This window comes from Amphiura filiformis, chromosome 8 (assembly GCF_039555335.1).
Source record: "Amphiura filiformis chromosome 8, Afil_fr2py, whole genome shotgun sequence".
Taxonomy (NCBI): Eukaryota; Metazoa; Echinodermata; class Ophiuroidea; order Amphilepidida; family Amphiuridae; genus Amphiura; species Amphiura filiformis.
Genome location: NC_092635.1, coordinates 25,087,899 through 25,105,106, shown reverse-complemented (window position 1 = coordinate 25,105,106; position 17,208 = coordinate 25,087,899). Strand labels below are relative to the sequence as shown.

The window sequence follows — 17,208 nt, the reverse complement described above, 5'->3', positions numbered from 1 at the left end:
ATCAGAATGTCAAGACCATTATTTATCTAGCAGTATCCACCATCACCAAAATCACTTCTATTATAACATCAGAAATGTTGCAACTACGTTTTACATCATGACAATTGTGAATTTATTTAAAGGCAACATTCTTGTGGTATTTTTTTTAATGAATTCTATAGTGGTGACTAAAACCTTAACTTCAAAAGGCAAAATAAAATATGGACCATATTCAAAGGCAAATAATAATGAACCCCAACTTGCAAGGGAAAAAATAAGCAGGCTCTAGGCTCTTTACATGCCTATTGGCTACCATGGAATAGCTCCCAGTTTAGCTTTTTGTACAACATGACCAGGAGCTACTTTTAAGCTGAAACTTGATCCTGAAAGAGTCTCAATATCTCATAATTTGCATGCCAGAATACATGTAGCGTTGAGTTAGTTTGAACTCTTCTTTAATTGCAAATAGCTCCCAGTTCACACAAATCAACTTCAAATGGACTTTAAAAAAATTAAAAAAAAGTAAAGCCTGGTTCAAACCCTGCTATTATTTCCCTTGAAAACATGTTTTAAGAATTTAGACATGTCAGTAAGCCTAGAAATATACCACAATAGGCGAAAATAAGTGTTTCTGTGTTTGTAATGTTAAATATGTTATAATGGATTATGAGGAAAGGTGTGTGACCAGACAGTGTGTTTTCTACGAACTTTACCTCGCATTGAGGCCCATCACTCAAACATTCTTATTCCAAGTTTTCCAAGCTCTAGCAATTTGGATTCTAGACGCAAAATTGTGTATTCTAGTAGTAACAGAACAGTGCACGAATACCGGAGTGGTAACTATCAAACTACCATGTTTTTGTTCATTCCGTGCAAAACATATTCCAGGCCTAAATATTTCACTGGGGTTATGAGAAAAATATGAACTTTCACCGTATACCAAAATCATCATTTTGATGGGGTAAAGTGGAGGCGGGGATGAGGCTGCCAATCTGGTCAAGCACCTTTAAAACAGAAAGTAACAGAATGATACTTGACACTGTAATTGAATCTATATGGTACAATCAAATGAGGTTAGGGAGGTTAGATGATGTTACATGATATCAGAATACACACAGGTAGAAATACACAATAATTTGATGTCCCTTTGCTGAGATTCCTTCACCACAAAAAATCTTTCAGTTCAATTGATAATGTGCTTGCATTTGAAAAACATTCAAACAAATCTGCCACAATCTTCTTCAATGTTGTATTTGAATTGGGCTTTACCCACCAGGGTAAAGATGAATATTTGTCTGCTCATCGTGTCGTGTAAAAGGCATTACGTTAATACTTTTTTATTGTCCGTATAAAACTATAATAAGGTACAAGGATGTATTCATGTGCTTTTCAACTACATTATGTGTTTAAAATGATAATGTTGTGAAGATGTGAAAACATTGACTATGTGAGACAGACATGGATTTTATCCGCAGACTTGAGCAGATGTTCATAATTGACATAATTACATGATAAACAACAAAAAAGGTTTCTTCTCAGGGTAGTATGTTACATGAGTGACAGAAATTCTAGTTAGGATCTGAATAGAACAAGGAATGTGGGATACATCACTTACACCAAACAAATTAGCTCTATCTTCAAATTCATCTTGAGACATTTCCTTCACACACAAAAAAACACCAAAATCAATCAATCGATAAATACAAACAAATGAGCAAACATGAAATAGACAGGGCTTTAAAAAAGAGATTAATTTCACCCATCCAGGAACAAAGTGCTTGTCCGAAGTGAGGAATAGATGGGAGGTTAGTTTATAAATAGTATCACCCAAAATTTTCAGACTATTCAAGAGTTCTCATGTAATTTGCATGGATGCAATTGTCAAATCTGTGAACAACTATTGAATACATGTACCTTTTGCACCCTAAGACTAACCCTAACCAATGTTTACTACAAGGCTAATTGGCTAAAGGATGAATTTAACAGTCTAGTCAAAGTTAGTCTCAGTCTGAATCCTCCTTCCTTCATCCACACATATCCATTCCCAGCACCCCCCCTTTTATGACCCCAGCACCCCCTCTTTTATGACCCCCCCCCCCATGTGGAGCTTCTGTGTGTTTCCAATTGTGGAGTTTTCACACAAAACATACCCACCCAGTTTTTCACATGTACACAAAAGACTTACTGTGAAATGGGAGGTATTATACCATACCCCTCTATGTTTTTAACCTCCTGGAAATTGCTTTAAAATGGATATTTTTCCAGTGAGCAATTCCCAGGAGACTGTACGAGCTGGGTATTTACCGTCATAATGCAACTTTCTATGTATTTAAGTAACACAATGTACACAAGCACAAACACACACCCCCGCCAAACAAACTATCACTACGTATACCTGCTATTGGCCTGCTATACTAAAAAACAAGGGATCTCATAATGTACTTTTTTGTAATGCCGTCTGTGCGTAGGGGGGAGGATCGGATATACTTGCGTATTTGTGTGGGGGTGTCTGTGCATGTTAACAAACTGTACCACATGACAAGTCTACATCTTCTTGATTTACAACCCCATCTTCACCATTTAACCATCTATATACAATACACAGGTCTAAGTTGTGAAGTCATTGTAGAGAGAGCCGTTGGCAATTTGTAAGCTCTCTCATTACAACTGACATTAGCAGTCCATTAGAGGCTCCTATACATTGCTATATCTACTGCTTGGCCAAACAACAAATTGGGTTAAATTAGCTTACTGCAATTGCTGGGAGACCCATTGAAATATGTTTCACTTCAACTCACCTCAATTTTTTAAAGTAACACAAATTATCAAATGCAAGGATGTCAACAAAATTTGTTAACTCTTTTGCATCTGCCCACAAGATATTAGCATAATGTGTGATGGTGTTCAAATGCCCATGTGACATCAATCACCCACAGACATTACTTAGGATCATATACAGTGCGTATCAAAATAGAGTAAACCGTTTGCAACATGCCACTAGATTAAAAAGTAGGAGGTATTTGGTCAAAATGCTCTCGTTGATAGCTGAATTAACATCTTGTACTCCCCTGACATGTGACCACTCTGTGGCTATTTTTGTGAACCAACCAAGTACAAATGCAGTTGCGCGAATAAGGCCATTTTGTTTCAGCATGCTTGGTGGGCACAAGATGGTGCTCCTCCACGCAGAAGGAGAACTGTGACACCTTCCAAAATTGTTTGGCAATTGTGTGATTGCTTTGAATCACCAAGTGGAATGGACCCACAATCTCATAATCATACACCACTGACCACTGGATTTCTTCTTGTGAGGCTATCTGAAATCAAAGGTTTTCACAAGTCCTCCTGCAGATGTTGATGAACTCAAGAGACACATAATTGCACAAGCTGACATCCTCAGGTGTTCCTGCAGGACAGACCTCTCAATAGATGTGGTGTGAATGCCATGAATGAGCGCTAAAATCTGCATACAGAGGAATGGTGGCCATGTGAAAGACTAAGACTGTCAATTACTGTTAATAAAGTGATGAAACATGTGATTTTCATGTTGGTTTGATTTTAATTGACTTTTGTGCAACTACATTTTTACATGATTTTTAGCTGAGTCCTTATGGTCACACGCCAATGATTTTACAGTTGTGGGAGAAGATGTTGATTCAGCTATCAACTAGAGCATTTTGACCAAATCCCGTACATTTTAATCTAGTGATATTCTGCAAACTGTTTGCTTTATTTTGACACACATAAATTACAGCTTACTTCTGTGTCCACATGATCGACTATACTATCCCCCTCACATTTCCCCTAAAAGGAACAACATGAATCGGAATATGCCAGACAAACATTGATGTCACCATAATGCTGTAAATTATACAAGCTTAGTACTTCAGTATCAAAATTTTAATAATAAAAAAAAAAGTTTCAATGTTTGCACCTTGGAATGGGTTGTCTAGAAATACATTATTGTATTATTGTTATTACTAATAATAATGCCCTTAAGTTAAAATTTATAAATTATTTCTTAAATTTTCTTTATTTTTAATAATTTGGCAAAATGTAGAGAAAATAGTGAGCCTTATTTTAACCTGTCCTAGAGGTTCCATAATTGCTTGTGCAATTATGGCACAAGGACGAAAAAATCCATACTAACAAATTACTCCATATCTGAAGGTGTTGCAAGTGTTTCACAATACAAAGGGTGGGTGTAACACTCCCACTTCCTCTATTTTATTTATTATTATTATTAAGTAGAAATCTTGCAATTACAATTTTACGAACATCCAAAAATACATCTACTGAAATAAAAATGTGAAGGTCAGTGCAAAAAGGAAAAAAAGCATGATTTGGCCAAATAAAACATAAACCTTTGTTATGTCAAGGAAACCACTGACGCGTTTAAACATTCAAGGTCATTCAATGTATATTGCGCAATGCAGGAAACATTTTGAATCACACAAAAAGGCCTACGTGCAAAACTACACTACTAAAGGCAATTAACTGTTCTAGTACTATGGCTTCATGATATGGTCTGGCTTTTAAGAATATGTGGGCTGAGTACAATTACAATCAGCGAAGAAATTTCTAATTGATGCAATTCTTCTTTCCAGAACTTTTATCTCTCACCCCTTTTTTATGGTGAAGGAGAAGCTCAGGGGTGGTGCAATAATTATGTGTCCCCCCGGGTGATGAATTATAGGGGCAAAGATTTTTGGCAGGCCAAAAGGGGGGAAGCATTTTTTGGCAGGTCGAAAGAGGGGTCAAGTGATTTTGGCAGGTCGAAAGGAGGGGGGGGGGCCAAGCGATTTTTGGCACAAATATTTTGGGCACTGTTTCTTTATAACGCTCTAAAGAGGTGTAGGAAAACATTAGGAACACGTTTAAATATGCAAAATTTCCTGCTCGCTGCACTCGCATTATAAGACAATTTAAGGTTATAAATTCAGGTTCCCCAAAATCTTGGATGTGTAAAGGGGGGGAAAGATTTTGGCAAGTCAAAGGGGGGGGCAAAGATTTTTTGGCATGCCAGAGGGGGGGCAGGCAAGCGATTTTTGGCAGTCCATTTTGAGAATTCACCACCCGGGGGTACACATAATTATTGCACCACCCCTTATAAGAAAGTGTCTAAAGAGTTATGAAGGGTGGTAATCAAATGTGACCATAATCACTAGGGTCTATGTTATAGTTGGATGATGATAATGTTGATTTGGACCAGGGTCACATCTACAAGTTTTCACCTTTGTGTCATTTCTCAAATATAACGCAAATATAATTAATGAAACCACATACATCCTCATTGTATCATGATAATTTTTTAAATTGTTATGTCATGTGGGCAGACTAGGTTAATATCATGATTCATTGAGTAAACATGATTAAAACACATTGAAATGCGAAAACACTAAGGAATTTTATGTAATAAAAAACAAAAATCTTATGTTAAAAACTGACCCCATAGATCATGACGCTAATTCACCAATGACACCAAGTAAATTTGCGCTTCTCATGTCGTAATGAAAAGATAACATGATTGTAATTGGGGAACTTTTTATGTGAGCCCAGTCTAAGAAAACATAATGCGATGAGATCAAGTAAAATGAGTCTTTGTCAAGCAAAAGCAAAGTTCAGTTTTGAATTTGATTATATAATATTTTTGTCAGTTCCAGACATTAATGTTACTGCTCAGCTCACAACAGTAAAGTTGAATGCTATTATTGGCTATACAGGGTGTTCCATAAAAGTGGGCTCCAACGAATGTGGCTATATTTTAAAATGAGTTTTCAACCACCATTCAGTGTTAATATACATGTGTATCCATAAATTTTCTATCTTTTATCAAAATTCACAACATAATAATTGTTACAATAGGACTTGAACTGTTCATATGAGATCAAATTTTAACCAAAAGCCTGCGACAAACACACAGACACCCCCTCTGACTCGCGACTTGTAATGCCATGAGGTCTTTTCCTTCGGACAACATATTTCGGACGACCTAATAAAAATGTGGCTTTCATGTATGTTAACACAGAATAATGGTTGAACACACATGTATATAATATTACCACAGTCGTTGGAACTTGCCTTTTATGGGACACCCTGTGCATCTCAAAATCGTTATTAGCGACAAATGAATCATTTAGCTTGATCGCATCAAATCCATATACTTTGGTGGCAATTAAATATCTCAGATTATTTGGATGTTAGTGAAATGCTATAGTGAAGTTTCAATTCAGACTTGGTCTAGACTATAAGCATTGATTGACAGCTGAGGCACAGCTTATATAAATGTCACTTAATATATAATGCGTAAAGAAAAAACCCTCATCTTCATCTCAATTTGATATTTTCACCTCAAATATATTAAGTTGCTTAACCTGAAAGCACTGTTCAGTATTAAGAGTCATGCTCTATCTGGTTAAAACACCCACAAATAAGAAACATTTGACCGAGTGACTGCACAGAATTCATTAAGGTGTGTGGGATGGCAGGAACGATATTTGACCAATTTTAGCCATTAAACTAGAAAGCGGCAGTTAATTTCTTAATATAAATACATTGACCTTATAGGAAATAACAATTTAATTGCATTAATAATATTTCCATATGTCTTGCAGTTCTTAAGGTAAGGCTTATATATATCAAAACATAAGTTTGGGGCATTATACCCTTCCAGAGAAAATTCATGCAAATGTAGGGGAAATGAAACCCATTATTTATAATCAAGCCTTGGGATCGCCTTTATAGAACCCAAGCCATTCCTCTTGTGTGTCAGCTTTTTTTGTCTCAATATTTGAGTGCAAACACTGTGTACAGTCATGCTCCCCTCCGACCTGTCTTAACTGGTTTAAATTTGTGACATAAAATACAGTGAACTTTGTAGAACTTCAGATGTGTAATTGAGCTTCATAAATAGAAACATTCAAATCTTGTGTAACTGCTGTATGTAAAGCATAGAATGTTTACATGCATACAAATTTCATGGGTGCAAAATTTTCATGCTACAAATATTTCTTTAACCTACGGTTCTTTAAGAAAATGTATCAATTTTGCAAAAATTACAAACCACAAAAATTGTGCTTCTTTTCAAATCATGAAAATTTTGTTCTGTATAAATATTGCGCAATACAGTTTGTGGCTTGAATTTTGTTTTCCTGTGAACTCTGACATTTGCACGGCCTTGAAATTATTTTTAGCAGCATGACTAAGAGGTTTTTTTGTTTTCTTTTTTTAAACGAGACTATTTTCACAGTAACAGCTCAGTTAATAGCTTATATCCTGCAAAGTTCCCAGTTCATCTTTTAATAATACAGCAAATATAATCCCAACATTCAAACTCAATTATTTTACAATGCAATAAATAGGCATGTGCTGTGTCCATTAAAACAATAGGTTTTTAATGGCATTTGTAAGGAGACAAAAATTTCAGGTGCCAAATTTGTGGCTGTTTAATGAGGCATGTAAAATCAATAAATCACAGCCACCTTCTATATTATACAAGGGTTTTGAATGTTTCATACAGCCAAGAGGATCAAATGAGGCAAGGGAGAAATTTGAAAATCTATAAACCAGCAAACATCCATGAGGCACACAGAAAACTATAATATTAACTGTACATGACATTGTTTTTGTTGTCTTTTTGCTTGCTAAAAGCTTTGTCAATGAGCTTATAAACATGATAAACATGAACTACCATAATTCTCTAATAAACGCTCCCCTTCTAATAAATGCCTACATATTTTTTTCAACCAAACTGTTCCTTAAATGCTATCAAAATACCACAGTACCCGTATTTTTGAACATCAATCACAGATTTTACCATAGCTATGTGTGAGCGGCCATTGTTGTTGACAGTTTTTAAAGTAGTTGTAGAAATTTTGTATTGTTTGTGAAGCACCACAGCCCCGGGGGGATCACTCGCATGTAAAGGTGGTACAGGTATGTGCGCGGTCAAGGGTCCCTTTTTTTGCTCTCTGGCAGTTCTTTAAGACCCACATTTGCATCATGTTCCAGTTCATTGAGCCTCAATCTCTGACAATTGTAGCTCTTTAGTTCAAATGTGGAAAATTTTGGAATTTTTTAGCTCCAAAGCCTCTAATTTGGCCCAATTTTAATTCACAGACCCCCTCAAAATGTTAAAATTTCAGTTCATCAAGCCCCTATTTTGCCTAAAAATCAGTTCTTAGTTCCCAAAGTCCAGCGCTCCACGCCGCACACCCCTACCAAAATTTAAGTTTAGTGCCCCCCCCCTCCCCGGACCACAGCACTGCCAGTACTAGTGATGTTTTTAATGGAATTATCATTGCAAAAACAAACATTAATAAACGCCCCTCTCAAAAATGTTATGCCTTGAGAATACACGTTATATGTGACATGATCATGGGGAATGAGTCGGATGTTGCTAATATTGTTTTTGAGATTTTGGCAAAAACAGTGTTCAAATTCTTTTGTTTTATATTGTTTTCAGCCATTGATAAATTGCTCATAACTCGGTAACCAGATGTCCAATTTTGATGGGGTTTGCATCAAAATGTAGCATTTGTAAACTGCTAGAAATTGATGTAAAAACGTGCTGACATGTGACTCATTCCCCTTGAATATCGTCACATGTTAGGTGCAATTTAACTTAAAATAATAAGAACGTTTGGATGATAAGCCTCAACGGGACTTAAATACTTCAGGAGTTACAATCAGAGACCACCCGCCTAACCCGCCTTTAAAAAAATCAAATTGATTTTCAAATTTGTCCAGAATTCCATTCCTGATGCAAATATCTCTACTTTACAAGAGTGCTCGAAACTTACTGGCTACATGGCTCTCTGCAGGGCTGACAAATAACCTACATATGAGAGTCCATAGCCTAAACCATTTGGACTAAAATATTGAGCTTCTGAAAATAACCCATGCAGTTAAGATTCTGTGGACCCTTTCTTGGACTCTTGAGGTTCCAGAGGCTAACCTACTACCCCGGCTCTTTGGAGATACCTGTACTTACCCTGCCAAATTCTGGTAGCCATTGTACTTCTATTTGGTTAGGATGTGTTGCTGATAGTCTTGTCAGAGGGGTAATGTTTACTGGTCTGCTCGGCCTCTTGGGTTCAGCGCCTGCTTTGGTCTGAGGTAGGAATGGCTATAGGTGAAACACATAAACAAAAAGAAATTGGATTTATTTACAACAATTTTCATGACAAACAATTACAATGTCTCTTGAGATAGTTCAGAAGTGAAACACCATGCAATCCTCACACTAAGCTAGGCACCGGAGTTTCACGCGATCGCACAAAAAATCACGATTTTGGGGGTCCATCGCGATTTTGGTGGTCCATCGTGAATTTTGAGAATTTTGCCAAACACACTACTTTTCAATGTAAATTCACCAATATTCCATTTGATGCAGGCCCAGCGCCTGTTTACTGAGTCCAGACCAGCACAATATCCTCCCCGGAAGCCCTTCCGTGATATGCAAAATTACAAATGTCCGATTTTTTCCATGACGTGTTACCATGTGTGGTAGTTAATTCTTTACATCGATCGTATGTATTATGAGTGACGCCAAAAAAGTACAGTTATGCATTAAAATGTTTATTGTACAGTACAGTAGTAGCTTTTCACATTAAATTTGCATTGTTCACATAATGTATCAACTTCATGGAGAGAAAAAAATCGGACTAGTAGCACGTGTGAAATAGGTGCAGAATTCGGCATACTTGATTTACTTCGAATTGCGTGTGACTTCATCAATGGATACAAAAAGTGGTGGAAAACGCATTTTCGCGCTTTATAAAAACCGGCCGCGCATTTTGCCGTTTTAAATCGCGCGAAACTCCGGTGCCTACACTAAGCCAACCACAGCGATGGATTTAGGACAGCCCGGTATTTGTTTGTCCACAAACATTTATGAAGAATCTGCACTTTTTTACTGTACAAATTATTTCCTCCTCCTTATTCTAGATGGAATCTATATTTATATGTCCATGCTCCTTTCCTTCCACTCAGACTAGCATCAATTACTATTTTTCATGATATCATCCTTTTTCATATCACTTACGCCTCTGGTTCTTGTGAGATTGAAACTATTAAAATGTTAAAAATAAAACATTAATGTCACTGAGATTTCCGATGTGAAAGAAAGTGCATAGTTAAAAGATTCACTTCAGAATATCCATTTCAACAGTTTCATACAATCCAAAATTCCAAATTTGTGGAAGAAAAATATTTTTTTGATCGTCATTGTCAGAAAACAAATACCCCAACCTTCATTTATAAATTCAGTTCATTCCTATTAGAAATTCTTCAATTTCAAGCTACAAATTGTGTAATAACACTTTAGCCCTTGCATACTTTAGTGTCAGAATTTTGCATAACAAAATTTCAACAATATTTTCATTTCTATAGCAATATCGATATGGCATACCCCTCTGTAGTTGCATAGCAATTTGGCTAAATTCTGTAGCAAAATGCAATGCTATACCAGATTTTACCAGCTATATTGAATGCCCTGAACTTTATCAATTTTTGCCTTTTTGACAAATTAATTTATTGAAATGAATTGTTTCTAGCATCTGTATGCTAACATTTAGATATTGTGGATGATTATCGCCATCTGTTCTTGTTATTATCACATATTTTACTTTGAAGGTATTTTTTTACTATTATCTATATGCCATTATCTTCATTGTGCAACGTGTGCTGTCACTGTGTCAGTCTATCAGTCTACTGGCAAAATGCCAACATATTGTTAAAAATTGGTCATTTGCTCTAACATTGCACCATTCCAAGTTGAATCCGGGGAATTTCCCATTTTGTTACTTCCCTGTGTGTATTATCCAATATAAATCAATCATTAACAATATCTTTTTAATCTAAATGTAGTGTGTAGTACAAATTAAGTGAAGTTTTCATTTTTGGTTGTTTAAATTTGCCTGATCTCAATCCAGGATGACAATGCAACAAAACAAACAAAGAGGAAGAGAAGAAGCGAATACAATCAAGACTTAAATGAATGTTTTATAATAATGGGGAGAGGTGAATATCAAGTCTCTGATATATGAAACTAGAAAAATGTACACAAACCTTCTCAATGCGCAAACCATAAAATACAACCAAATTATATAGTGTGCAAGAGACTAAAATCAGTCTCTAACACTTTGAACAATTATAGTGGTGTCCGACTGTTTTTAGATTTACAACCCCCTTCCTTATCCTAAACTTCCGACCATTTTGGGGACATAATAATACTTCAATGCATGGAACATAAAATGCGAGAAATGATGTATTGTCACTTTGCTTATCACTGTGCTGCCAACACTTAAGAGATAGAATTGTATTGGACTGCTAGTTTCAATCAAAATGCCCATTAAAAACATCTTCAGAACCATTTTCTTTTTTCCTATAGATATCATGGTCATTTGCACCAGTTTGCTTGCTGTAAATGTATGATCAATATGCCAAGAACATTTGTCATCCGCTTCGTGGAAGATGTTACTGCCTGCTTCTTGATTACTGTGATGTGCTTGGTCTGGCTTTATTTATAACATCCAAGAAACTCTACACTCGCTCCTACGACTACTTCAATCCATCATGTTTATATTATGTTTGGTTTTGTACAGTATCCGAACGACTAAAACTCCATTTTTGAAATTGAAAAAATGTAATTTGGGAAAGTTCTGCAATCAAGACATTTTTGCAAAATACTATTTAAGGTGAAATTTTGTGGTAGTTTTCTTTTTCGTACATTTCGTGGTTTGACATAGGCCAGCATTGTGCTCAATAATGAAGCTTAATTAAAGGTGAACCTCATTGAAAATAAAGTTATATATCAATGGAAAGCTTATGATGTCAGGAAGCAGAAAAGAATATTTTTTATTTGCCTAACGTACCAGGCTAGACAAAATCTCCATGCAAAGATTGGATATTGGCACCCCCCTAAATTGCAAAACTAAATCGTTCAAATTGGGCGCTTTTCGTTGATGACGCCAGCTTCGGGACACACAGTTACTTCGGGTTTGATTGTAAACACAATGTCCATGCATTACTGTGCAGACATGCCAACTTTTAAATCCAGATTTCCGTACTCAGAAGAACAAAAATCCGTATTTTGCACCCTAAAACCGTATTTTTTAAATATGTACCTTTTGCATACCTGCCAACCCCAGAAACTCCAAAAGTAGAACACATAATTGAGAGGGAGCAGTGGCACTTGTGCGCCCGAGCACGTAACGGCCCGGGTCCAGGGGCCCACTTTACAAATTTGCAATCAAATTTGGCAATACCAAAGAACCATTCCATCAAAGTAATAAATCAATACAGAAAGATGCTTCCTTTACGAGTTATCACTCATTGAAAGTGCTACTTTGCTATACTTTACATGGAAAGAGGCCATCTTAAAGTCGTCATATTTCCTTAATTACATAACTGATCAAGCTGAATTCCGGATATATGATGCACAGTTGAAAATTAATTTTTAAAAGATTTGGTGACCTCAGTCGACCTTTGACCTTGTATGTGACCCTTTGACCTCACAAAATTGGATAAAGTATGTAGACCAAACAAATTGGGTTGTGTTACTTCTAATGTTGTTAGAAGCATGCTTTGTTAAAACTTTCAAGTTCAGAAAATCATTGATCATCATCATCTGAATCTGAATAAACAAAGTGGGAAAGCATCTTGTAGGCCTATACATATTTCTTTAATGTGCATGCATGGTGCGAAAGTCGGGAAGTAAAAGGAGGTCTGAAACCTTCTTGTAGGTTTATTCTTTTGCACCAATAGAGCTAAATAGTTAACTAAATACCTTCAGAAGACATAGCATTAGGTGGTTAATAAAAAATATTAATGTGCATGAAAAATCTGTAAGTCAGAAGAAAATTATTTCGGAAACCATCTTGTAGGCCTATTAAATATTTCTTTAATGTGCATGCATGGTGCGAAAGTCGGAAGTAAAAGGAAGTTGGAAACCTTCTTTTATGCCTATTCTTTTGCACCAATAGAGCTAAATAGTTAACTAAATACCTTCAGAAGACATAGCATTAGGTGGTTAATAAAAAACATTAATGTGCATGAAAAATCTGCAATTGGGAAGAAAATTATTTCGGAAAGCAAGGTGTAGGCCTATTAAATATTTCTTTAATGTGCATGCATGGTGCGAAAGTCGGAAGTAAAAGGAGGTCGGAAACCTTCTTTTATGCTTATTCTTTTGAACCAAAAGAGCTAAATAGTTAACTAAATACCTTCAGAAGACATAGCATTAGGTGGATAATAAAAACATTAATGTGCATGAAAAATCTGCAAGTCGGAAGAAAATTATTTCGAAAGCATCTTGTAGGCCTATTAAATATTTCTTTAATGTGCATGCATGGTGCGAAAGTCGGAAGTAAAAGGAGGTCGGAAACCTTCTTTTATGCTTATTCTTTTGCACCAAAAGAGCTAAATAGTTAACTAAATACCTTCAGAAGACATAGCATTAGGTGGTTAATAAAAAATATTAATGTGCATGAAAAATCTGCAAGTCGGAAGAAAATTATTTCGGAAAGCATCTTGTAGGCCTATTAAATAAAATTTTTTTAATGTGCATGCATCACTGAAAGTCGAGAGAAAAACGATGTAGGCAACCACTTTAACAGACCAAGAAAGTGGTCAAATGATACCAGTAATTCAGTCGGTAGTCTAATCTTGCAGCTGTTTATCTTTTTAAGACACAACATTTTATTATTTTGGTCAAAATTCTGGAATACCGTATTTTTGGGGGTGACCGTACTACCGTATTTATCACGTTTTACCGTACAAAATACGGTGAAACCGTACTAGTTGGCATGTCTGACTGTGTCATGCATCGGGCCGATGTACGAATTCAGTCATTGCCAACTTACTTTACATGAAAAATATCTTCAATAAAATAAGAATAAAATGAAGGAAACATCATGATCAAATAAAGAAGTTCCTGAATAAAGTGTGTGGATAAAAATGGAAAAAGTGTTGGCCAAGCCATCCCAAGCCATCCACGATATGCATAGGGAATATTACAGTAAAGCACGCGAAGAGCGAAGATTCAGCCAAGAACCGGAATGAAAACAGATTGCAAAAATAACTGCTAGTGCTACCAGTTCAGATCGTCCCACCAAGTTGAGATGAACTTATCACAATGAGAAAATGAGGGAATAGAATAAGGTACATGTACAGGATTTTTAAAATTATTTCTTAGCTTTACAACCGGTCATGTATGATAGCGAACTCGTAGATACGTCGTACGGGATGAACCATGGTGGATGAACTCAGTGACTGATCGAGTCTCAGTCGCCGAGTGTATCCGCGACTGTACTGTACTTGCAGACAAAATGACCGATTTGATATTCACATTCTGATATTTCCAACTTATTGCTACTTCATCAGCAAAATTTATTCCTGTAAATGTTCATATCAAGGAACGATTGATCAAATCAGCTAATAGTCCTACACAGCAGAAATTCTCCCGAATACGACGCGCTGTTTGGTCATACCCGCCTACGCAGACATCAGCTCCTGCAATTTCTGGAGTATGTCGCTACTACCATCATCCATACAACAATTTACATGGATGTTTTTCTTTTTCAGTAGGGCTACACCGATTGTTCTATCATCAAGAATTGAGACAGAAATGACAATATTATAATTTAGATTTCAGAATTCCATCAAATATTCGGTCTACTAAGCCTAAATTGTATTTATAAAGTATGTTTCTTTCAATTGTGAATTCATGGAAAGAATATTTTCCGCAATGAATGATATCCGACCGGGAATGATCACGGCGCTAGATATGAAAACCTTTTTATGAGCTGGATTTAATGAAATCTTTTTTGATTACTGCAAGACAATATTTTTTAGAAATCAGATATTTTATAATGAATCAAGAACAGGGAATGTCACTTGATAAGCAAGTATTTGATGTTTATATTATGCCATGACCGGACACCGGTCGCAGCAAGCATTTGCGCATGGAACTGATTCCAGCGCGAAATTCGAACTCAATAACCCAATTATACCCATCCAGTTTCGACTGATTTTGTCAAAAATTTACGGAAAATTTATGTGTTGACAATAATTCTATTATTTGCAACTTGAATATTCCTCTAATTTTAAGCTTTATTGCGAAAATACATAGAATAGGGAATGTCACAAACAAGTATTTAATTTGTTTATTCAGTCCATGACATGAGCGGTATACGGTAGCAGCAAGCACTGCGCATGGAACTGATCCCAGCGCGAAATTCAAAATCAATTACCCAATTATACCCAGCGAGTTATGACTGATTTTGTCAAAAATTTACGGAAAATTTATGTGCTGACAATAATTCTATTATTTCTAATATATATAGAAGGAACCAGCAACTTGAAGAGTCCTCTAATTTCAAGCTTTATTGTGAAAATCAGACTTGCCGGACAGCTTGCAAAGTACAGGAAGCAAGTCTTGTTTACATGTTTCCGAGTAGGTTCACGTGACTCATGAACCCTGAGCTTACGTCCACGAGCATTCCCAAGGTCATAGACGATTGATTTGGGTGCTTTTTGGGCGCTTTAAAAAGACCAAAAATTCATTCATTTTTTAATTTTTCAGCTTTATTGGCCATCAAAAAATCGGAAAAATAATTTTTGGTATCCTGACATCATAAGCTTTCCATTGATATATAACTTTATTTTCAATGAGGTTCACCTTTAAGGACTAAATCACTTTAGCAAAATCATCATCCATGAAAAATGCTTAAGTGCCAAACAGAATATTTGAGTTAACATGTCTTCATTATTTAATCTATTCCAATCCTATTTCCAGTCATCAAACATTTTGAGTTTTTTAAAACATTACTGGAAATATGGGAATAAATATTGAAGAATGGGAATAAATATTGAAGCAATGTTACATTGAATATTCTAAATCCACTAAAAAAGTCTGTAGCAGCCCTCATTCAGTAAGTTATGCTAAATATGCTTTGACAGATAAATTCATGCAAAGAAATAAACAAACAAACCAAATAAGCTGAACCATGCAAACTATTATAGTATGTACAGGATATTAGGTGTGTTTAGACGGTAGCCTACTTTTGAATGTAACTTTCATTAACTTACGCAACAATCTTTCTCTTTTATAAGGCTAACATTTTAATTACACCAGCAACTACCAGATGTGCATAATGTAGTCGTGTTCACATTTTGAGTTACACCCGGCGTAAACTTACGTTAACATTGATCAAAATTCCACAAATATTTTCCCTACTCCTACCGCGTGTCCACACCTAGCCTACTCCTAGCATTACGCCGACTAGTTCCACCAAGTATTCACTTCTGGTCGGCGTAAACATTGGCTACCACTTCGGTGTTTCTGTGACCTTTATCAACCACGCGATATGTAATTTCTTAGTTCCGACCAACAAAAGGTCAAACTTACTCCGGCTGCCAGGCGTAATCTGCGTTTACATTGCAACTTACGCCTGGCGGAAGTTACACTAGCTCGCTACTCCTGACTTTTGTCAGGAGTAAATCGTCGGACGTACGCCTGGCGGAACTTACGCTGACCATCGTTCACACTGCACCTACTCCTGGCAGCACCTACCGGTACTCCTAGCAACTTGCGCCGACCAAGTTCCGCCGGGCGTACGTCCGACAATGTGAACACGACTTGTGTGTAGTTTCCTCACAATGTTCAAAGCCAGTCAGCCAACTGGTAAGTACAAATGGTCAACATCTATCCTTACAAAAATCATAAATTGATACAAAACTTTCATTTACCTACAAATGGTCAACATCTATCCTTACAAAAATCATGAACTGATACAAAACTTTCATTTACCCAATTATGCATTGACTTTGACATCATGTTTTGAAAATGAAATTATCTCATGGTCTAGTATCAAGAATGATAAATGGAGAAAAAATGTTTGTTGTGAGGTTACATGTAGTTTAATGCTTGATGAGCTTGTAATTATATTATAAATGAGCTCAGTAAGCCAACTGGTGACTGGGTTTCTACACGTTTCTATGAGCTTGTATAATGGATCACAATCCCTGTGTTTTAACTGACATGTACATTTATTAATACTATTAATATGCAATGCTTTGCAATTATATTACATTTTAAAATATGCTGTGAATAGTAAAAATCTTGATACTAGGCATGGGTCCCATGTGTGGTATGGAAATTAAATATTAACTGCTATTTAATCCCACCAGGTGGCCTTACAGCTGAATGTGTGCGCTTTCTGTAAA

The 17,208-nt window shown here is 36.1% G+C and overlaps 1 protein-coding gene across 3 annotated transcripts in view; it reads right to left on the bottom strand.

Annotated features, from left to right (window-relative positions):
- LOC140158842 (E3 SUMO-protein ligase PIAS2-like) overlaps window positions 1–17,208 on the bottom strand; it is a 107,540-nt gene that overhangs the window by 45,805 nt on the left and 44,527 nt on the right. For 2 of the 3 annotated variants that reach the window (XM_072182089.1, XM_072182090.1), the window contains exons 5-6: window positions 8,972–9,106; window positions 1,595–1,639 (exon numbers count right to left, since the gene is read on the bottom strand). In XM_072182089.1, the coding sequence (XP_072038190.1) occupies window positions 1,595–1,639; window positions 8,972–9,106 (180 nt within the window). The remainder of the gene's footprint in view (window positions 1–1,594; window positions 1,640–8,971; window positions 9,107–17,208) is intronic. The other variant, XM_072182091.1, reaches the window with a different exon arrangement.